At 43.3% G+C, this 24,386-nt stretch overlaps 1 protein-coding gene across 1 annotated transcript; it reads left to right on the forward strand.

Moving 5' to 3' along the window:
- The first annotated feature begins 2,414 nt into the window (after nucleotides 1–2,414).
- LOC115130384 (macrophage mannose receptor 1-like) lies at nucleotides 2,415–24,386 on the forward strand. The gene is given in 31 exon segments (XM_029661476.2): nucleotides 2,415–2,604; nucleotides 3,478–3,879; nucleotides 4,226–4,309; nucleotides 4,312–4,398; nucleotides 5,246–5,401; nucleotides 7,214–7,327; nucleotides 7,462–7,605; nucleotides 7,991–8,173; nucleotides 9,003–9,160; nucleotides 9,412–9,528; nucleotides 9,708–9,823; nucleotides 9,960–10,108; nucleotides 10,297–10,496; nucleotides 10,658–10,773; nucleotides 13,871–13,952; nucleotides 14,176–14,320; nucleotides 14,568–14,606; nucleotides 14,888–15,051; nucleotides 17,486–17,550; nucleotides 17,780–17,880; nucleotides 18,046–18,185; nucleotides 18,494–18,602; nucleotides 19,126–19,298; nucleotides 19,625–19,730; nucleotides 21,299–21,531; nucleotides 21,892–22,057; nucleotides 22,235–22,387; nucleotides 22,624–22,740; nucleotides 23,100–23,258; nucleotides 23,404–23,436; nucleotides 23,715–24,386. Coding segments are annotated over 31 exon segments (4,317 nt in total). The 5' UTR covers nucleotides 2,415–2,534; the 3' UTR covers nucleotides 23,951–24,386.

Below are 24,386 nucleotides of genomic sequence, written 5' to 3' on the forward strand. Positions count from 1 at the left end.
AGAAGGGTAGTTATAGTGTCCCATCAATTTGAAATGTATAGGGGACAGATTGGAGAGGCAGCTAGCCTTAAATGCTAATGCAGTCGCTGCAAGTATGGAAGCCTTTGTTAAGACCTCTAGAGTGCAAGTGAAATAAACCACCAAATATTAATTCATGTGTTGTAGTGTGTAATCACTTTACCAAGCAGTCAACCTGCATGCACCAATCCCTTGTAATTACAGTAAAATACTGTGAAATACATATCCTCAAAAAAATATTCATCCATTATGATTACGGTAGATGTACTGTAATATGAAATACAGCATTTTACTTGCCACTGAGCTGCCTGTAAGTTACTGTAAAAATTACAGCGACCCCTTTACAGTGTTAAATATAATTCATTTTGGGAAAAAATAATATGAATTGCCGTATTAGGCATAACTCAATTTTATGTTGCTTTTCTTCCACCCAAGCCTTATACACCTGAGTCATAATTAGTTGATTAGTTTGAATCAGTTGTGTTGAGGCTTGGCTGGAGAAAAAAATGTATACTGTGGCTCTCTAGGAACAGTTGGCGACACATTTAAGGATAGACTTAGTAGGCCTAAGTCACTGTTTATGCAAGCAACATAGTTTGTTTATATGCTAAAAACAAATACATAGAATGCTGAAAAATATCTAGAATGCCTGTTTAAGTGAGAAGCAGAGCAACATCAAGGCAACTTTGTAACAGCAGACTCTGTTTTTCCAAAGCCACACAAACCCTTTAGCAGCTGAGTCTACCATTTAAGACGTCAATCAAAAAATGGTTTTTGTTTTGTGTTTTCTGATTGATTCAGTGTGAGCATTCAACAAGCTTTAGACAAAGGTCTTCCACAGGACTGCAAACTCCAAAGTTCACTCAAAAAGTTGATAGTTCTGAACTTTGATTTCGTTTTGGTTGTTTTAAATATTTAAATTGTATTAATGGTCTATGAAACATTAATTGGTTAAAAGCTCATTGCTCAGTTATCACTTGGCTCATGTAGGTTCCATTTAAACATCATAAGGCAAACATCCCCATAGTGTTCACATTTCTCTCATGTAAATGTTGTACAGTGGCTACATAACAATATCTTTTTTTAAAAATTTGATTTGGGAAATATTCAGTATTTCCTCTTTTCTTTATTAGCATGCTGATGATTTGACGTTGGACAGGAATTTTTAATACATGTTGTTTAGCATATTTAGTACATTTAGTATGTTTAGTTTAGTTTCTCTGTTGGAAGCAAGTTCTTTTAAAGTTATATGCGATTTGGTTTATGTAGATACACATTTCAATGTTGTTAATACACAAATGAACCAAAAACCTAATCTTATTGGCATATTCATAATGAGTCTGGATTTCACCTAAAAACACATTTTTCGATCTCAAAAGGTTAAATGAACAAATTACTATAGTAAATGCTTATTAAGTGCCAAATTAAGTAGCAGGGTGGCTATAAATCACCGTGTAACAGTGAGCTTGTTGTGTGCAACAGGGTGTGGCAATTGAATGTAAGCCTGTCTATCTATGGATTGACGTGTTCTCCCTTACCACAAAAACACATGAATTTCACCTGATCACATGGGAAGTGTTGTAAAAACACATGTTTTCATGTGATCACCTGTGATGTTATGTGAAGTTAATGTGATATCGTGACAACATGTAAACATGTAAACATGTGATAACATGAAACTACACGTGTAGTGGTCATGTGAAGTGTTCCAACAACAAGTTTGCATCTGATTTCACGTCAAATGTTATGTGAAATCATGTGTTTTTTCAGTTAAGGGATCACATTAAATAAATAAATAATAATCTTCAGAAATGATTTTGTCAAAGCAACAAAATAACTAGGGCTTTACAATGATGGTGAAACTTGGAGAAATGTTGGTATTAAGTGGGTTGAAATCTTCCTAGGAAGTAACATGTCAAAATGCAGATTTTTTGCAGTTTATCCATGTGGTCTATATTAAAGGGCACTTCATTTGATATAACAGACTTTTAAAATCCAATATTGGTGCACAATTTCTACTTAAAATAGGGAAGCAAAGGGCACTCTTAAGGATGTTCCTCAGTCGTCAAAAGGACTTCGGCCATGTTCTTGGTGACTACTTACATTATTTAGATTTTACAGATCGTCCATAGAGAGTTGCCCTGAGAGCTGGTCCTTGTTTGACTTTATCCAATCAAAGTGAGTGAGGCCTGGCTCATTGATGCGCTGGCTGATCTCAGACCTTTGGCTCTTCTCGTCCCCTGTGTGCTCCTGATAAGGGAATGAATAGTGGCTGCACATTTCCTCCTTCCCATCTCCTCTCCTGATGTCAGAGGTTTTGGCCGACCCTCCGCCAACCCATGTGACAGGATACACATCGGCTGGATTAAGGGGGCAGCATCCATGTCTCTGTGTCACTGTTCTTCCATGAGAGACACCTGAATACACCACAGCCAGATCCCTCTCTCCTCTCTGGACTGTACAGCTACTTTACACAACCTTTTCGTCCTGGGATAGCAAACTATGCACTAGATACGATGGCATCCAGTCCATCCCTCGCTGTGCTCCTGTGCCTTATGCATGCTCTCCGCTGCACTGCTGAGATAGGTAGGTAGGGTTTTATTCCACTTTAATTGGTTTCATGCAATGGTTCTGTATATTATATAGATTATATATATATAGTCATTCTGTATAATGAAAGTGTTACAAATTATATTTGTTGATGTGCTTTACCAATAAACGGAAGACAAGGTTGAGGCTGCTAGAAAGTAACAATATTTTTGTAGACTGGTAAGATATATATCCAGACTTTCTAGGTCCTTCAGTAAGTTTTGCTTCATTGGCAGACACAGCGAGATATATTGTGATGGAATCTATTCCAGGAGTCACGAGTGAACCGTTTGACGAGCTGGATAACATTTAGAATATTTTAAGGTGTTTTAGATGCTTTCAGATATAAACATTAAAGTGGCCTATTTTTTTGAGTGGCTTAAAAACACATGTATTTCAATTGTAGTTACATACACTGTGAGTTCTTAAAAATGATTGAAAATAATTTGAATGCTGTAAACAGGTATAACAGCTGTAAGTACAGAAAATAAGAAAGTACAACAAATATTTATATACACAGGCTTTCTTATGCAACTTAATGTAGTTGGACCTAGATTTTTATATATTTTTAAATTACAATTCCTGGACAATTAGACACAATGTCACAGTTCAATAGCGTTGCAGTGCTGTTTATGAGAGCAGCTGTAGAGCCTGAAAGAAGGATGAGACCTTGGACAGATCACTTCATTGTCCTTAGTTTCAAGTATCAATGTCACATGTGCAAGTACAGTGAAATGCCTTGCTTGAAAGCTCTAACCCCAACAATGCAGTAATCAATAACAATGTAATACTAAAAATAACAAGGTACTGTAGAACAAAAACAGATACAAGAAATAAGAAATAAGAAGAACCTTATCCCCCGTGCTGCAGACAGCAGCTCCTTCCTGATCTACAACCAGGATCACAACAAGTGTGTGGTGGCGGTGAGCGCCAGTCAAGTCACAGTGGCTCCCTGTGACCACACGTCCCAGAACCAGCAATTCCGCTGGGCCTCACAGTCTCGTCTCCTCAGCATCTCCCTGAAGCTCTGCCTGGGGGCTCAGGACCTGAAGGACTGGGTCAAGGTGCTGCTCTTCCCCTGTGATGAGAAGAGCGAGCTCCAGTACTGGCAGTGTAAGAACGAGACCCTGTTCGGCCTCAAAGACAAGGCGCTGCACTTAAACTATGGCAACCGCAACGAGAAGAATATGATGATCTACCAGGGATCTGGGTCTTGGAGCTGTTGGAAGATGTATGGTACTCAAAAAGACCTCTGCTCCAAGGGCTACCAAGGTAAGTAAGCTACAAGACACACTCACTGTTACTGGAGGTTGGAGATTGGAGGTAGGAATCAGAAGTGTAAGATGCTGTTGTCATAAACGTTCTTAAAGCCAGGGAATGAATGTCTGACCTGGGATGATTCATACTGTTAACAATGTATTTTTTTTCCTACTAGCACTGACTGATAGCTGATAGCTACTTTATTAAGGAAGAATGCACTATGATTGAGATACAGTATGTGGTTGTCCCGCCTAGCTATCCTACGATGAATGCACTATCTGTAAGTCGCTCTGGATAAGAGCATCTGCTACATTACAGAAATGTTAAATGTAACAAACTGTTTTGTCCCCTTCATCAGAGGTGTTCACACTAGGGGGGAATGCCTTTGGAAGTCCCTGCCAGTTCCCCTTTCAGTTTGGGGAGAAGTGGTATGCTGAGTGCACTCCGCAGGGCGCTCAGATGGACAGCTCTGGTGCGCCACAGAGACAGATTACAATAAAGCCAAGAAGTGGGGCTTCTGTCCCTCGAAATGTGAGTCAAGCCTCGCAATTCATGCTATGTTTTTTGTCATTTACTGCCATTTTCCAGTGATCAGGAAAAGGGTCAGCAGGTGACACCTGTAAAAAATCATGAGCCGTATGTATCAAGCATCTCAGAATAGGAGTGCTGATTTAGGATCAGTTTGGCCTTTCAGATCAACATTAGAAGGACAAGAGGGGACCTGTTCCTGTATCAGCGCTCCTAGTCGGGGATGCTTTATGAATAAAGGTCAAATCAATTTGACTCATGGGAGTACACAACCCTCTAATATGAGTGGCCTACTCTATACTAGACTCTGATGAGTCTGTAAAAACAAGGCAAACGACCAGGGTTTAAAATGTGGAGAGGTATCCAATTCAAACAATGTCGTAAAACACCCTGCCAAGCCTGTGATAGGGACAGATTCCTCATTAAAACAGAGGCTACACATGGAATTCTTCGATTGTCTTGTCCGTGACCTTTCTGGAGGTCAGGACTGGCCAGGTCAGCGCTGAAAGGTCTGGTCTCTGACCTCCTGACAGAAAAACACAAACACATCCTCTAGTTCCCCTAGCTGTGGACGCAGCTCTGTGTCTCTTTACCCTTCCATCCTGACTGGAGCTCATTTCTGTGTTATCCCTGACACAGCTCCAAAACTGAGACAGGAAAAGGAAGGAAGCCCCCTTTCACTATAGTTCCTGGTGAACTGCCACCATAGTCACAGATATGAGGGGCAGTTCTGTCATGACAGAAAGTGATAGAGATGAACAGAACATGATTTGATTCAGTTCTTGGACTGTTATTGATGCTTTCTTTTTCCCACCTTAAGTGTGTCCTAATGTTTCCGTGTCCCCCTCAGCGTCCTCAGGATGGGACAGTGACCCAGTGACAGGTGTCCTGTACCAGAGGAACACCCAGTCTGTGTTGACCTGGCACCAGGCGAGGAAGAGCTGCCAGCAGCAAGGAGCTGACCTGCTCAGTATAGTAGAGCTCCACGAGCAGACCTACATCTCAGGTATATACAGTCAGACCTGGTCAGACCTACATCTGAGGTATGTACAGTCAGACCTGGTCAGACCTACATCTCTGGTATGTACAGTCAGACCTGGTCAGACCTACATCTGAGGTATGTACAGTCAGACCTGGTCAGACCTACATCTCTGGTATGTACAGTCCGACCTGGTCAGACCTACATCTGAGGTATGTACAGTCAGACCTGGTCAGACCTACATCTGAGGTATGTACAGTCAGACCTGGCCAGACCTACATCTGAGGTATGTACAGTCAGACCTGGCCAGACCTACATCTGAGGTATATACAGTCAGACCTGGCCAGACGTACATCTGAGGTATAGTCTAACCTGTTGTCCAAGGGAGGACTGGGACGAGGAACCAGCCCAGGCATTTCTGACACACCGGCCCGAAGATGGACCAGGGCATTTGCCCAAAGTGCGCTATGGCCAGTCTATTTTTTACATTAAAAAAAAAAAAAATTCACCTTTATTTAACCAGGTAGGCCAGTTGAGAACAAGTTCTCATTTACAACTGTGACCTTGCCAAGATAAAGCAAAGCAGTGAGACAGAAACAACAACATAGAGTTACACATAAACAAACATACAGTCAATAACACAAAATAAAATAAAATAGAAAAATCTATGCACAGTGAGTGCAAATGTAGAAGATTAGTGAGGTAGGCAATAAATAGTCCGAGAGGCATAAAATAATACAATTTTCGCATTAACACTGGAGTGAAAGATGTGCACATGATGATGTGCAAAAGTAGAGATACTATGGGGATGAGGAAGTCGGGTGTGCTATTTACAGATTGGCTGTGTACAAGTACAGTGATTGGTAAGCTGCTCAGACAGCTGATGCTTAAAGTTAGAGAGGGAGATATAAGACTCCAGCTTCAAAGATTTCTGTAATTCGTCCAGTCATTGGCAGCAGAGAACTGGAAGGAAAGGCGGCCAAAGGAAGTGTCGGTTTTGGAGATGACCAGTGCTTTTATACCTGCTGGAGCTCGTGCTACGGGTGGGTGCTGCTATGGTGACCAGTGAGCTGAGATAAGGCGGGGCTTTACCTAGCAAAGACTTATAGATGACCTGGAGCCAGTGGGTTTGGCGACGGATATGTGGTGAGGGCCTGCCAATGAGAGCATACAGGTCGCAGTGGTGGGTAGTATATGGGGCTTTGCTGATAAAACGGATGGTACTGTGATAGACTACATCCAATTTGCTGAGTAGAGTGTTGGGGGCTATTTTGTAAATTAAATTGCCGAAGTCAAGGATCGTTAGGATAGTCCGTTTTACGAATGTATGTTTGGCAGCATGAGTGAAACAGGCTTTGTTGCGAAAAAGGACGCCGATTCTAGATTTAATTTTGGATCGGAGATGCTTAATGTGAGTATGGAAAGAGGGTTTACAGTCTAACCAGATACCTAGGTATTTGTAGTGGTCCACATGTTCTAGGTCAGAACCGTCCAGAGTAGTGATGCTGGTCGGGCGGGAGGGTGCAGGCAGCAATCGGTTGAAGAACATGCACTTAGTTTTAGTAGCATTTAAAAGCAGTTGGAGGCCACGGAAGGCGTGTTGTATGGCATTGAAGCTCGTTTGGAGGTTTGTTAGCACAGTGTCCAAAGAAGGGCCAGATGTATACAGAATGGTAGTCTAACCTACAACCTACAATGTAGACCTATGTAGTCCTACAATGCAGTCTAACCTACAACCTCACCTTGATTTAGAGATAAATCAATCTGATACAGTCAATTCCTTATTAAGAATATTACACTACTCTCGTGGACGTATTGTGATGCTTTTTATTAATGCAGGGTTGACCAATATCCTGGGCACATCTCTGTGGATTGGACTGAATAGCCTAGACTTTGAGGCTGGATGGCAGTGGAGCAATGGAAACCCATTCAGATATTTAAACTGGGCCCCAGGTGAGTGCAACTGCATGCAACACATCATACTATACTTTACAGCCTAGGGAACAACTGAGGTTGTCCAAGTATGTTATGACTTCCAATGTTGCAGGAAGACAATTAATAAACACATGGGTCAATATTTCCAAAAGGACATCCATCAACTGAACCCGGGCTCAGCTGTGCAACCCTGAATGCTGGCAAGGCCTCGAAATGGGAGACCAATGAATGTTCCAAGAAGCTGGGATATATCTGTCGCAAAGGAAACTCCACTACTCTGGCCTCTGCCCCTATACGTAAGAGTTGAATCATACAGTACATAACAGTCATGACCTACACACAATTTTTGACTTAGTTCAAATGCCATGCAACACAAGGTTAACAACACCAGGTCAGGTTGTGTAGGGTAGGGTAAACTGAACATTTATATATTAGTGCCCAATTTCACTAAGTGTCTCAGAGTAGGAGTGCTGAACTAGTGTCAGTTTAGCTTTTTAGATTATAATGAATAAGGTTACATGGACAGGGCGGGCTGATACTAGATCAGCACTCTCACCCCGAGATGCATTATGAATATGGACCCAGAGGTTGTTTGGGTCAAACAGATAAAACATTACAGTCTACTACTTTCTGGACATTCTACCTTCTCTCTGACTATTGAACTTTGACCCCCCTCAGTAGGAAAAGATCAGCCCACCTTCTGCACCAGTCACTGGATTCCCTATGCAGGCCACTGCTACTACCTACAACGTACCAAGAAGATGTGGAGGGATGCCCTGGCCGCCTGCCACAAAGATGGAGGGGACCTGGCCAGCATCCACAACATAGAAGAACAAAGCTTCATCATCTCTCAGTCAGGATATAGTGAGTACACTATCCATGTTGTAGCTACAGTTACCTCTATATCTGATAGATCTGTTATGCACTTCAATGATCTTTCTCATGGGTTGTCATTTCCATCAGTTTTGAAAACCATTCTGAGATGTGTCCCAATAAAAGTCTGTCTGGGTATTTGGATTGACAAAGGGTTGATGTTTAAAATAGCATGCAGGATGAGCTAGTTAAAAGTTTTTTTTTTTCCAATAGATCTGGCTTCTCCCCTAAATAGCAGGCAGCAGATTGTACTGTCAATATTCCTGCCAATATTCCTACCTAACTTTTTATTTGTCGCTAAAGTATAAAACCTAATAGGCTAAGGTATAAAAGAATAGGCCAAACCCATCACAGTGTTGTTGAAATCTTGAGGCCCCTAAGATCTCTACCTGTGTTGGTAAATCCTCCTTTAGCTTTAGTGCCCCCCATTGTTGGAATAACCTGCAAAATTCCTTGCATCTTGATTTCCTGGGTGCCGTTAAAGCAGTTTAGGATGCTGGTGTTAAATTCATTCATTGTGAATTGCAGTTGTTTTTATTGATGTAATGGTTCATTTGTTGAAATGGTAGTATTGTAACTGTACCTTGTCGTTTTTTTATTCGTCTTGTTTTCTTTGGAATGTTCATTTTCTTCATTGTGAAAATGTTTGTACTCAGGGCATGATTGTGAATGAGACCCTGGTCTAAATTGGGTTTCCATGAATAAATAATAATAATGTCACCTCAGTCAATTTGATCAGCCAAAGGCAACGATAAGTATATCAGGTGTTTATTACTGTCTTCCTGGCTCTGACTCTTAATGTCCTTCTGCTTGACTTCAGCGGCTACAGATGAGCTGTGGATCGGCCTGAACGACCAAAGGAACGCGTTGCTGTTTGAGTGGACAGACCGATCCCATGTGACATTCAGCCACTGGCAGACAGGGGAGCCCTCCCATGGTGCCAACCTCCAGGAGGACTGTGTCCTGATCAGAGGAAAGGTAACATTCACATTGGTCCCTCAATGGACAGACTAGGTTCATGCTAATGCTAACACTAACGCTAGCTAAATGCTTACACCACAGATTTTGTATAACTAACCCTAACACTCGCTATATGCTAGTGCTAGGTAAATGCTGACGCTAGATAAATGCTACTGCTAACAATGGCAATGATGACAACGTTTAACATTGGTGTCAACGCAGTAATAAATGTGGTATTGTGACAATGTGGACTCCATATTCTCTCACAGGATGGGAAGTGGGCTGATAATTTGTGTGAGAAGACCTACGGGTACATGTGTAAGAAAAAGGCCTCCACCAAACCGGTGGCAGGTGCCCCAGAGGAAGATAGTCCAGGATGTAAGCTGGTGAGTGAGGTCATTTCCTGTTTGTTGAAAGGGAGAGTACAGTAACTAATGAATACAAAATGATATCACGTGAAATGGAAGCTTGAAAATGATTCTAGATAAGGACTAGAATGGTGTCATCTTGACTGACAAAGATCCACCAGTAGGAGGATAATTGTTTCTGTATTTTTGTCATCAAGGGCTGGATCCGGTATGGTTCTTACTGCTACAACGTTGGATCAGAAACCAAAACATTTGATGAGGCCAAGCAGACCTGCCAGCGGAGTGACTCAATCCTGGTGGAAGTGGCTGACAGGTACGGTATCACATCATGACCATTTTATAAGGATAAGATATATTTGACTCACTTATTTGAGTCACATCCTGGACAAGATAATAGCAATAAGTTGTCAGATAACAGATTTAATGTGTGTGTGTTTGTTGGTTTGTAGGTATGAAAATGCCTTCCTGGTCAGTTTGGTGGGTTTGAGGCCGGAGAAGTACTTCTGGAGTGGACTTTCCAACATGGCGGATATAGACACGTTCAAGTGGACTACCAGTTCGGAGGTCAAGTTCACCCACTTCAACGTGGGCATGCCAGGTACAGTGTCCTTTTCCCACAATGGTGATTGATTGTAGCAACTGATGATCGATTGTAGCATGAACTGTCATTGCTATGATGACTGCGGTATTAGAGGACTACTTTCTCCCACACCTTAACTGCCTGGCAAATGTCAGAACTAAATGAAACTATTAAGTTCTCTCGCCTTTCTGTGTGTTTGAAAAAAGACAGAAAACAAGGCTGCGTAGCTATGACAACTGGAATGTTTGCGGGACTATGGGATGTGGTCAGCTGCAGCAACAAGGAGAAGTACATCTGTAAGAAAATGGCGGAGGGCGTCACATCAACAATGGCCCCTCCCACCACCCCGGCACTGAGCTGTCCTTCTGAGTGGTCACCTGTTGCTAAAAGGAATGTCTGTTACAAGGTACAGTTGGGGAACATGCTGTAACAAACACTTTGATTAGTCAATTGAAGTGAAGTTTTTTTATATTAATAATTTAATCAATGAGCATGAATTCATTGATAATCCTTAATTATAATAATTAATTAATAATTCATCAATAATAATTCTCTCCCCTCAATAAGCTTTACAGAAAAGAGACTGAAAACAAGAAGTCATGGTCAGAGTCGCGGGAATTCTGCAAGGCTATTGGTGGTGATCTGATGAGCATTCACAGTGCCACAGACCTGAACGGCTCTCCGTAAGTTATCCTCATAACTGTCTCTGTTGCCATGAGTATCAGTCAAAACCAGTGTGGTCCTATTAACCACGGTCTGTGGATGAAGTCCACAAAATCAGTGTAACGGTTTTCATGTGGTGAAGGAGAGTCGGACCAAAATGCAGCGTGTATATTGCGATCCATGTTTTAATAAACAAACGTAACACGAATCTAAATACAAATACTACAAAATCAATAAACGTAAAGAAAACCGAAACAGCCTATACTTGTGTAACCTAACATAGACAGGAACAAGGACATTAAGTACAATCACCCACAATAAAACCAAAGAATATGGCTGCCTAAATATGGTTCCCAATCAGAGACAACGATAAACACCTGCCTCTGATTGAGAACCACTTCAGACAGCCATAGACTTTCCTAGAACACCCCACTAAGCTACAATCCCACTAACATACACACCAAAACCCCAAGACAAAACACACCACAATACAAAAACTCCATGCCACACCCTGGCCTGACCCAATACATGAAGAAAAACACAAAATACTTAGACCAGGGCGTGACAGAACCCCCTCCCCTAAGGTGCGGACTCCCGAACGCACCTCAAATCAATAGGGAGGGTCCGGGTGGGCGTCTGTCCATGGTGGCGGCTCCGGCGCGGCACGTGGACCCCACTCAGTTAATGTCTTAGTCCCTCCTCCTCGCGTCCCTGGATAGTCCACCCTCGCCGCCGACCATGGCCTAGTAGTCCTCACCCAGAACCCCACTGGACTGAGGAGCAGATCGGGACTGAAGGACAGCTCGGGAGTGAGAGAAAGCTCGGGAGTGATAGGAAGCTCGGGAGTGAGAGGAAGCTCAGGCAGGTAGATAGATCTACCAGATCCTGGCTGGCTGGTGGTCTCAGCAGATCCTGGCTGACTGGCAGATCCTGGCTGACTGGCGCTACTGGCAGATCCTGGCCGACTGGCACTTCTGGCGGATCCTGGCTGACTGGCACCTCTGGAAGATCCTGGCTGACTGGCAGATCCTGGCTGACTGGCAGATCTGGAAGAGTCTGGCTGACTGGCAGATCTGGAAGAGTCTGGCTGACTGGCAGATCTGGAAGAGTCTGGCTGACTGGCAGATCTGGAAGAGTCTGGCTGAATGGCAGATCTGGAAGAGTCTGGCTGAATGGCAGATCTGGAAGAGTCTGGCTGACTGGCAGATCTGGAAGAGTCTGGCTGAATGGCAGATCTGGAAGAGTCTGGCTGACTGGCAGATCTGGAAGAGTCTGGCTGAATGGCAGATCTGGAAGAGTCTGGCTGACTGGCAGATCTGGAAGAGTCTGGCTGAATGGCAGATCTGGAAGAGTCTGGCTGACTGGCAGATCTGGAAGAGTCTGGCAGATCTGGAAGATCCTGGCTGACTGGCAGATCCTGGCCGACTGGCAGATCCTGGCCGACTGGTGCTACTGGCAGATCCTGGCCGACTGGCACTTCTGGCGGATCCTGGCTGACTGGCACTTCTGGCGGATCCTGGCAGACTGGAGACTCCGGCAGCGCAGGAGAAGAGAAAGGCTCCGACAGCGCTAAACAGGCGGGAGACTCCGGCAGCGCAGGAGAGGAGACAGGCTCTGGCTGCGCTGAACAGGCGAGGCGCACTGAAGGCCTGGTGCGTGGTGCTGGTGGTGGTACTGGATCGAGGACACGCACAGGAAGCCTGGTGCGGGGAGCTGCTACCGGAGGACTAGAGTGTGGAGGTGGCACAGGATGGGCTAGACCGTGAAGGCGTACTGGAGATCTTGAGAGCAGTGTTGGCACAGGACGTGTAAGGCTAGGGATGTGCACAGGAGGCCTGGTGCGTGAGGCTGGCACCAACTTCACCAGCCGACTAACACGCACCTCAGGACGAGTATGGAGCGCTAACCCAGGTGCCATCAAATCCCCGACACGTTCCGTCGGTCGAATTCCATGCAAAAAGCACCAACACAGCAACTCCCTCATTTCTCTCTCCTCCAATTTCCCCATTAACTCATTCACAGTCTCTGTTTCGCTCACCTCCAACACCGGCTCTGGTTCTGGTCTCCTCCTTGGCTCCTCACGATAAACAGGGAGAGTTGGCTCAGGTCTGACTCCTGACTCTGCCACACTCTCCCTGAGCCCCCCCCCAAGAAATTTTTGGGGCTGATTCTCAGGCTTCCATCCGCTACGCCGTGCTGCCTCCTCATATCTGCGCCTCTCAGCTTTTGCCGCCTCCAGTTCTTCCTTGGGGCGGCGATATTCTCCAGGCTGAGCCCAGGGTCCTTTACCGTCCAGGATTTCCTCCCATGTCCAGAAATCCTTATAGCGCTTCTCCTCTTTGGGCTGCTCCTGCCTGTTGACACGCTGCTTGGTCCGTTGGTGGTGGGTGATTCTGTAACGGTTTTCATGTGGTGAAGGAGAGTCGGACCAAAATGCAGCGTGTATATTGCGATCCATGTTTTAATAAACAAACGTAACACGAATCTAAATACAAATACTACAAAATCAATAAACGTAAAGAAAACCGAAACAGCCTATACTTGTGTAACCTAACATAGACAGGAACAAGGACACTAAGGACAATCACCCACAATACAACCAAAGAATATGGCTGCCTAAATATGGTTCCCAATCAGAGACAACGATAAACACCTGCCTCTGATTGAGAATCACTTCAGACAGCCATAGACTTTCCTAGAACACCCCACTAAGCTACAATCCCACTAACATACACACCAAAACCCCAAGACAAAACACACCACAATACAAAAAATCCATGCCACACCCTGGCCTGACCCAATACATGAAGAAAAACACAAAATACTTAGACCAAGGCGTGACAATCAGCACGGTCGTAATAACCACTATTTATGGTTGAAATCCACACGGTCATAATAACCACTGTTTATGGTTGAAATCCACACGGTCATAATAACCACTGTCTGCGGTTGAAAACCACACAGTCAGAATAACCACTGTCTATGGTTGAAAACCACACAGTCAGAATAACCACTGTCTATGGTTGAAAACCACACAGTCAGAATAACCACTGTCTGTGGTTGAAAACCACACAGTCATAAAAACCACTGTCTGTGGTTTCCATTCTCTCTGTTCAGGTATCATTCCTCTGATGCAGCCTGGATCGGCCTCAGCAATCTGGATCCTTCTGCAGGGTTCGTCTGGGCTGACGGATCAGCAGTGAGTAGCCTGCCACCTCATCTTTACTGTGATATTCCTTCTCCTTACAAGTAGTTTATTACATACTACTCTTGTTTCAATCATTCATTTGCAGTCATTGTCTTTAAAGGGAATGAAAGTTCACACAGTACTATGGTGTCCATATAAGAAGAGCCTCAGCCTGAGGCTAATATGGACACCATACAATGCTACTGTGTAACATTATTCCAATGTTGTTCTCCAGTTCAGCTATGAGAAATGGGGATTTGGAGAACCAAACAACTACAACGATAACGAAAAATGCGCAGAGGTCCAGTTTCACTACGGACACCACTGGAATGATCGACACTGTGATGCCTACAATGACTGGATTTGCGAGATTCGCAAAGGTACAGTAGACCATATCTGCTGGAGCACTGACTTCACCAGCCACTGGGCACAGACGTCAATTCAACATCTGTTCCACGTTGGTTCAACGTCATTTCATTGAAATGACGTTTAAACAACATTGATTCAACCAGTGTGTGTGCCCAATGGGCATGCAGTTCATGTCAGTCATGAAACTATTGATGAACATAGAATTTTGACCCTCAACCTTGCAGATGTGCTCACCCAAACTTTTTTTGGTATCCACAGGGGTTACCCCAAAGCCCCATCCCACTCAAGTTGAGCCAGGTAATGCATAGGATCTTGGGAATATGTCCAGTTTCCTGTTTCTCATTCCTCCACTTCCTGTCTCCACTTCCTCCTTCTCACTATCCCTGCTCTCCTTCAAGCTCTTGGCCTTTCCCTTAAGTTAAATGAATCACTGCATATAATGTATAGCACACCTTTTTCTATCATTTAGTTTGCGAAGCATAGTTCAACACAAACACTAAGAGAAAATGTGCTCTGTGAAAATGTACTATTAAAAATGCCTAACAGGAAATTTACTCCTTTTTTACATGCCTTTTCAGTGTACAACACTACAAAGGACGGCTGGATTGAGTACAACGACACTCAGTATTTCTTCAACACTGAGAATCTCCCCATGGACGAGGCGAGAGAATTCTGTAAAAATAACTTTGGTGACCTGGTGGTCATTACTGCAGAGAGCGAGAGGAAGTTTATATGGAAACAGGTAGACACTTCTATACTGAACAAAAATATAAATGCAACATGAAAAAATGTCAGTTCATATACAGTACCAGTCAAATGTTTGGACACTTTTTCTTTATTTTTACTATTTTCTACATAATAGAATAATAGTATACACATCACTACTATGAAATAACACATATGGAATCATGTAGTAACAAAAAAGTGTTAAACAAATCCAAATATATTTTATATTTGAGATTCTTTAAAGTAGCCACCCTTTGCCTTGATGACAGCTTTGCACACTCTTGGCATTCTCTCAACCAGCTTCACCTGGAACACTTTTCCAAGTCTTGAAGGAGGTCCCACATATGCTGAGAACTTGTTGGCTGTGTTTCCTTCACTCTGTGGTCCAACTCATCCCAAACCATCTCAATTGGGTTGAGGTCAGGTGATTGTGGAGGCCAGGTCATCTGATGCAGCACTCCATCCCTCTCCTTATTGGTCAAATAGCCCTTACACAGCCTGAAGGTGTGTTTTGGGTCATTGTCCTGTTGAAAAACAAATGATAGTCCCACTAAGCGCAGACCAGATGAGATGACGTATCGCTGCAGAATGCTGTGGTAGCCATGCTGGTTAAGTATGCCTTGAATTCTAAATAAATCACCAACAGTGTCACCAGCAAAGTACTATTACACCTCCTCCTCCATGCTTCATGGTGGGAACCACCCATGCGAAGATCATCCGTTCATGTACTCTGCGTCTCACAAAGACACAGCGGTTGGTCTCAGCAGACAAAAGGATAGGTTTCCACTGGTCTAAGGACAATTGCTTGTGTTTCTTGGCCCAAGCAAATCTCTTCTTATTATTCTGTACACCACCCCATCTTGTCACAAAACAACTGATTAGCTCAAATGCATTTAGAAGGAAAGAAATTCCACAAACGAACTTGTAACAGGGCTCACCTGTTAATTGAAATGCATTCCAGGTGACTACCTCATGAAGCTGGTAGAGAGAATGACAACAGTGTGCAAAGCTGTCATCAAGGCAAAGGGTGGCTACTTTGAAGAGTCTCAAATATAAAATATTTTGATTTGTTTAAAACTTTTTTGGTTACTACATGATTCCATATGTGTTATTTCATAGCTTTGATGTCTTCACTACAATGTAGAAAATAGTACAAATAAAGAAAAACCCTTGAATGAGTAGCTGTGTCCAAACTTGACTGATACTGTAAGTAAATCAGTCAATTTAAATAAATAAAGTAGGTCCTCATCTATGGATTTCACATCACTGGGAATACTGATTTGCATCTATTGGTCACAGATACCTTGAAAAAAATGTAGGGGCGTGGACCAGAAAACCAGTCAGTATCTGGTGTGCCCACCATTTGCCTCATGCAGCATGACACATTTCCTTCACATAGAGGTGATCAGGCTGGTGATTGTGGCCTGTGGAATATTGTCTGACTCCTCTTCAATGGCCGTGCGAAGTTGCTGGATATTGGCAAGAACTGGAACTGGCTGTCAAACAAGTTGATCCAGAGCATCCCAAACATGCTCAATGGGTGACATAACTGGTGAGTATGCAGGCCATGGAAGAACTGGGACATTTTCAGCTTTCAGGAATTGTGTACAGATCCTTGTAACATTGGGCCTTGCATTATCATGCTGAAACATGAGGTGATGGTGGTGAATGAATGGCACAACAATGGAACTCAGGATATCGTCAAGGTCTATAAAATGCAATTGTGTTCGTTGTCAGTAGCTTATGCCTGCCCATACCATAATAACCCCGCCGCCACCATGGTGCACTCTCTTCGCAACGTTGACATCAGCAAGCCGCTCACCCACAAGACGCCACACAAGTGGTCTGCAGTTGTGAGGCCGGTTGGACGTCATTCTCTAAAATGACATTGGAGGCGGCATATGATAGAGAAATTAACATTCAATCCTCTGGAAACAGCTCTGGTGAACATTCCTGCAGTCAGCATGCTAATTGCACGTTCCCTCAAAACTTGAGACATCTGTGGCATTGGGTTGTATGACAAAACTGCACATTTTAGAGTGGCCTTTCATTGTCCCCACCACAAGGTGCACCTGTATAATGATCACACTGTTTAATCAGCTTCTTGATATGCCACACCTACCTGGTGGACGGATTATCTTGACAAAGGAGAAATGCTCACTAACAGGGATGTAAACCAAGGTGTGCACTAAAATTGAGAGAAATAAGCTTTTTTGTGTGTTATTGAACATTTCTGGGATCTTTTATTTCAGCTCATGAAACATGAGACCAAAACTTTACATGTTGTGTTTATATTTGTGTATATGCAGTCCTGTGACGTCCGAAAAGCTTTGGTTCTTGGGATCTGATAAAGAGAGGATTTTACACAGGATGACAACAAGTGTCACTGAAATGTTCAATGTTCAATCTAGAAATGGTTGTTTCCTCAAAGAGTTGCAACTTTTTTCCAGATATCTAGAGGATCCGAGGGACAATATTACATTGGAATGACCGTTGGTTTGGATAAGTCTTTTAGGTATGTAAAATGACTGTTGACTGTTCCCTGGACATTTAAAACAATCTGAAGTCCTACCACCTCTTTTCAGAGATATTTGTGCATGAGCATGTTTTGTTTGTCACAGTCCAGTGAACATGCCTGAAATCTGTGCTTCTCTGCCGAGTGGAGAAACGTGTGCTTTCAAGGTGTGTAGTTGATTGAATAGATGCTCACAGTTCAGACTGGGTTTGTGTACTGTATGTTTCAGCTGGTTGGATGGGTCTCCTGTTGTGTTTACCGCGTGGGATCAAAACGAACCCAACTTCGCCAACAACGATGAGAACTGTGTGACGATATACAAGAGTATGGGTACGTCTAATTCCAGAGGGATTTAGCAGTTATGCTCTCGTTACAGTGTTGTTATACTGCAACGTCCATGGGACTTTCACTAACATTCAGGGGACGCTCCCAGGATGCCATTTTGTAAGCTGGGTCTATATCGGGTTGTGTCTCTTTGTTTCTCTGCATCTCTAGGGTACTGGAATGACATCAACTGTGGAGTAGAGCTGGCCTCCATTTGTAAAAGAACCACCAGTTTCACTAACACGACCATGGCCCCCACCACTGTACCCAAGGGAGGTTGTGTCCCAGAATGGATTGCTTTCCAGGGGAAGGTAACTGCTACACTACTACAGTACCACCACCACATACTATAAAATCATACCGTAGGCTACATACTGTATAACTGTATGGTGCACCAGGAGAGAAAACCTCACACAAACTACTTTCCTTATGATGTGATGACCCAGTGTCATGCTGACCTGTGTGTGGAGAGTCATTGTCTACATCCCAAATGGCACCCTATTCCCTTTATAGTGCAATACTTTTGACCAGAGCCCATGCACTATAGAATCCATTTTGTTTGCTGTAGTAGCGTGTGATGTTCCAACACACAGCATGTTGATGCATCATGTTTCCACAGTGCTACAAATTCATTGGAGACAGCGATAAGAAGCCGTGGCAGGAGGCCAGGACCTACTGCATCAACCAGGGAGGGAACCTGGCCTCTGTCCTCGGTGAGAAAGAGCAAGGTGGGTGAGGAGGCCATCCTTCTAGAGGCTAGAGCTTTGGGTAACCGAAAGGTTGCTCGATCGAATCCCCGAGCTGACAAGATAAAAATCTGTCGTTCTGCACCCGAACAAGGCAGTTAACCCACTGTTCATAGGCCGTCATTGTAAATAAGAATTTGTTCTTAACTAACTTGTCAAGTAAAATAAAGTTAAAATAAATAAAAGTGTACACCTCACCGCCAAATCTACCTGAGACAATGGCATTGCCCAAGGTAGAATGAAATAGAATGAACATTGAAATTCTAAAAAGTAATTTAGCATAAAACCATGCTATTAAAATTCTGTCAAATGTTATGTGTTCAATTATATTGAGGATTTGTGCAATTATAAGCATAAAACAATAAATCTTATAGACATTGGTTAACAAGTGCCAAATAATTGAAATGCTAACCAATGGAACAGGGGTTGATAATCCTTTGCATGTAAACAGTATATATGGATTCACCTGTTGACTCTTCGTTGTTCTGACTGGTCTTCCTCCCAGCATTCCTTACCACCCAGATGCTTGGGAATCCTCAGGACATTTGGATAGGTCTGAACGACATCAACTGGGAGATGCGCTTCCTATGGACGGAGGGGAGAGGGGTTTCCTATACCAACTGGGCAAAAGGGCATCCAACGTCAGTGCCAGACGGACGATATTCATTTATGGAAGAGGTACAAGACTTACAGTAAAAATAACTGTTTGCTGATCACAGATTAAGTGACTTCCTGGAAACAGATAAACAATTGTTCTGAATAGAGAATCCCCCTTGAAAGTAGGTAGACTAAAATCTACTTTCAAGGAAGATTCTTTATTGAGAAGGATTTTTAATCCAGAACTGCGCCTTCAATCTGGGTTTGGGAACCTTTACATGTTAGGCTTTGGGATTTTGATTGACTTATTGTCAATAAATCCAAATGCAAAACAGCCTTAACCAGTCAAATGAGAATTCTGAAGAGGGGATCTAACCTTTTCATCTCCTTCCCAATCTCTCTTCCAGGTGTTTGACTGTGTGGTTCTGGTGGGCAGCTCCCAAAAACAGGCAGGAATGTGGAAGGTCGAGGACTGCTTAGTATCCCGTGGTTTCATCTGCAAAAGGAATATTGGTGAGAAGAAGCTATAGTTCAGTGAGGCTGCTCTAGGTTTGCAAAATTCCAGTAACTTTCTCACAATCTCCAGGTTTTCCAGAAATCCGTAAATCCTCCAGCATTTTTTTATTTTTTATTTTTTTATTTCACCTTTATTTAACCAGGTAGGCTAGTTGAGAACAAGTTCTCATTTACAACTGCGACCTGGCCAAGATAAAGCATAGCAGTGTGAACAGACAACAACACAGAGTTACACATGGAGTAAACAATTAACAAGTCAATAACACAGTAGAAAAAAAAGAGATTCTATATACATTGTGTGCAAAAGGCATGAGGAGGTAGGCGAATAATTACAATTTTGCAGATTAACACTGGAGTGATAAATGATCAGATGGTCATGTACAGGTAGAGATATTGGTGTGCAAAAGAGCAGAAAAGTAAATGAATATAAACAGTATGGGGAAGAGGTAGGTAAAATTGGGTGGGCTATTTACCGATAGACTATGTACAGCTGCAGCGATCGGTTAGCTGCTCAGATAGCAGATGTTTGAAGTTGGTGAGGGAGATAAAAGTCTCCAACTTCAGTGATTTTTGCAATTCGTTCCAGTCACAGGCAGCAGAAAACTGGAACGAAAGGCGGCCAAATGAGGTGTTGGCTTTAGGGATGATCAGTGAGATACACCTGCTGGAGCGCGTGCTATGGATGGGTGTTGCCATCGTGACCAGTGAACTGAGATAAGGCGGAGCTTTACCTAGCATGGACTTGTAGATGACCTGGAGCCAGTGGGTCTGGCGACGAATATGTAGCGAGGGCCAGCCGACTAGAGCATACAGGTCGCAGTGGTGGATGGTATAAGGTGCTTTAGTAACAAAACGGATGGCACTGTGATAAACTGCATCCAGTTTGCTGAGTAGAGTGTTGGAAGCTATTTTGTAGATGACATCGCCGAAGTCGAGGATCGGTAGGATAGTCAGTTTTACTAGGGTAAGTTTGGCGGCGTGAGTGAAGGAGGTGTTTTTTGCGGAATAGAAAGCATACTCTAGATTTGATTTTAGATTGGAGATGTTTGAGTCTGGAAGGAGAGTTTACAGTCTAGCCAGACACCTAGGTACTTATAGATGTCCACATATTCTAGGTCGGAACCATCCAGGGTGGTGATGCTAGTGCCTGCGGGTGCAGGCAGCGAACGGTTGAAAAGCATGCATTTGGTTTTACTAGCGTTTAAGAGCAGTTGGAGGACACGGAAGGAGTGTTGTATGGCATTGAAGCTCGTTTGGAGGTTAGATAGCACAGTGTCCAAGGACAGGCCGGAAGTACACAGAATGGTGTCGTCTGCGTAGAGGTGGATTAGGGAATCGCCCGCAGCAAGAGCAACATCATTGATATATACAGAGAAAAGAGTCGGCCCGAGAATTGAACCCTGTGGCACCCCCATAGAGACTGCCAGCATATCTGGAGAACCTGCCAGTTTTTGGCAAGTTATCGATAACCCTAGTTGAGGCTGTTCAATTCCAATTCTTCGGTATGTGGTCCAATAGAGTATCCCTCTTTAGGTTCCCCTCCAACAAGTCTCCTTTGGTTTCAGATTCTCAGATTGTGGTCCCTGCCACCACAGAGTCAACGAAGACGTTCTACAAGCTGGGAAATGACTCCTTCAAACTGGTGGTCCAGAAGATGAACTGGGACGAGGCCCAGAGGCAATGTAAAGCAGACGATGCAGAGTTGGCTAGCATCCTGAACCCCATCACCCAGGCCTTCATCACAATGCAGAGCCACAAATACAATGAGCCCGTGTGGATCGGCCTCAACAACAACTTGGTAAAAGTCTTTAGTATTGACATTGCTCTATGCCAATCATTTGGGTTACAGAGACTAAATATTCTAGACAATATGTTGATCAGACTAACTATAAATATGGAGATTTGTGATCTTCAATTTCCTCTTTACAAGGCCCAGTAGTTAAAAAATGACCTAACTTGTTGGACTCTGGCTTTGGTTTAAGAGCTAGTGCAGCTCCAAAGAGGACTTAGCATTGATATGATCTCCCACTGTTATCCATTGGATCTCCTACTCTGACGTGTTCATTTAAGAAACCAAAGTGATTTTGTGTTTGAAAAGCTGCAAGCTTTCAGCTGGACCTTGCCCCCATTGTGTGTTGTCTTTGTCTCTGTCTCTCAGACTGAAGGGCGTTTTAAGTGGGTGGATAACTGGCCTCTATCTTACACCAAATGGGGCGAAGATGAGCCAAAGAACAATATGGCCTGTGTTTACATGGATACAGATGCCAAGTGGAAGACAGGCGACTGTAGTAACACCTACTCCTCACTGTGCAAGACATCACCAGGTCAGACAAGGCCTTTACTCCATTTACCCACAAAGTCTGTGTTTAATGCTTGATCAATCCAAAAGTGTGTCTTCTAAAAATGTTGTATGCAGTAATGTATCAGTTGTGCCGACATTGACCATATACATCTCATGTACATCAACTTCAGTATGTGAACCTCTCTGGCCTCTTTTAAAGACATAGCCCCCAGCCAGCCCCCTCAGCTCCCTGGCAACTGCCCCGAGCCCAAGAAACGCAAGACGTGGGTTCCCTTCAGGGGTTACTGCTACGCCTTCCTCAACTCTGTGGTGGACAACTGGGCTCACGCCACTGTGGAATGTCTCCGAATGGGTACACACTTCTTCTCCTTCAAACCAACTGTCATTCAGACCACAATTGTTGTGTCCCAAACGGCATGCTATTCCATGGTCAAAAAGTAGTACACTACATAGGAACTGGGGTGCTATTTGGGACATACCCAATGTTTTAATTGAATGTAGAGCACATGAACTCATTAATTGAATGCAAGAAATTCAAATTGATTGATGGTGATGATGAATACGGGTAGTAAGTTTCTCTGACAACAGGAGCATCCCTGGTGAGTGTCGAGGATCCATTGGAGGCCAGATTCATCCAGGAGAAAATTGAGCTACTGCAGGACGGATCCAAGTCATTCTGGATTGGCATGCACAAAAGCCATGAAGGTCAGTACCTATGGTTATAAAATTCAGCAAAATTGCCCAAAATTTCCAAACAGGATTTCTGGAAAATCAAGGAATTCTTGAAAAATTACCGGAATTTTGAAACCCTATCAGTGCATTTGACTGACAACCCATAACATTGAGGCCGCTGGCTCAAAAAGCCTTTTCCCTCGAATATAAAACATGTTTAACTAGCAACATCAACTTAAATGAACAAATGGCAAGTACAGTACCTACCCATCTCTTGCAATTCTAAGATTATGTTCCATTTACACAACCATGTTTATTGATTTATAGTTGTTCAATGACAATGAATCACCCATGTCAAAGGATATAGGTTTGACCCAATGTTCTTGTTCCAGGCGACTGGATGTGGATTGACAACAGTGTGGTGGACTATACCAACTGGAAACAAGGGATGCCAAAGAGTGAACAATGTGTGGAGATCCAGTCTGATAGTGGTCTGTGGAGCACTAACAGCTGCAACCGGTACAAGTCGTACATCTGCAAAACAGCTAAAGGTGAGTCGGACTCAGCTGATAGATTCAAGTATTTAAGATGGGATGATATCAGAGTCATTATTAAAGTCATCCTGTGTTTGTTGTATCAGCTTAGAATTGTCTTGCAATTATGTTTTGTGAACAACTTTATCTCTTTCTTTTGCAGTCATCACACCAACAGAGAAGCAACCAGTTGCTGGTGAGTGTCTAACAGCAGATATAATTGGTTAGCGTAAAGAATGATACATTTGATCAGTTTTGACAGTCAAATCAATGCTTTTCTGGCTCCAGGGTATAGTCCTGGGATCAGTTTCCCCTCACCCAATCCGTAACCATTAGTGGAGGAAATTCAAAACTGACCCAAGATCAGCGTCTAGGGGCAACTTCACTCTACTCCACATTTCTGAACATTATACAGAGACTAAAACCAATCCCACAATAATTTTGCCAATAACACTGTGACTTCCTTTCTTCTAGCTCCCCTAGTGGAGGAAGCTCCCCATGGTTATGCCGGCATCGCTGTAGCAGTCGTCTTGGTGATAATCACAGTGGTAGGACTCGGTGCCTTCCTACTCCGCAAACGGATACCTACCCCCGTCCTGGGAGAGTGTACTTTCGACAACACCTTGTACTTCAACAACCCCATCCGCCCAACAGCCACTGTGGACACCAAGGGCCTGGTGGCCAACATAGAGCAGAACGAAACAGCTTAGACAGGACACAAAGAACCACCAACAGGTGAAAACACTTTTGAGACAAGTTTTGATATGAAAAATACCCCAAAAGCATGCTGCTGGTGTTAAGGCCTACCCATTCTGAGATTGCAACTAAATCTGAAACCATTCACGTACTATCTTTGTTAATTTTCTTGCTCTGTATATAATGGGTGAAAAGTATATGCACTTTGTGCATATCAGCATCAGTTGTCAAGGATACAGTCCAGATGTACAGCTAAGATTGCATATGCAACCCCTGCACAAATGATAGAATCAACAACAGTCATTTTATTTGGTTTAATGGAGCCTTGTACAGATTTATTTGGTGTGTGAAACTAAAGTTCAAAATACAACCACTGTACTTTGCTTTGTTTTTGCCAAGTTATATTGTAAATATATGCTCAAAGAGAGAGAAATAAAGTTTTGAAACAAA

Source organism: Oncorhynchus nerka, linkage group LG6 (genome assembly GCF_034236695.1).
Source record: "Oncorhynchus nerka isolate Pitt River linkage group LG6, Oner_Uvic_2.0, whole genome shotgun sequence".
Lineage (NCBI taxonomy): Eukaryota > Metazoa > Chordata > Actinopteri > Salmoniformes > Salmonidae > Oncorhynchus > Oncorhynchus nerka.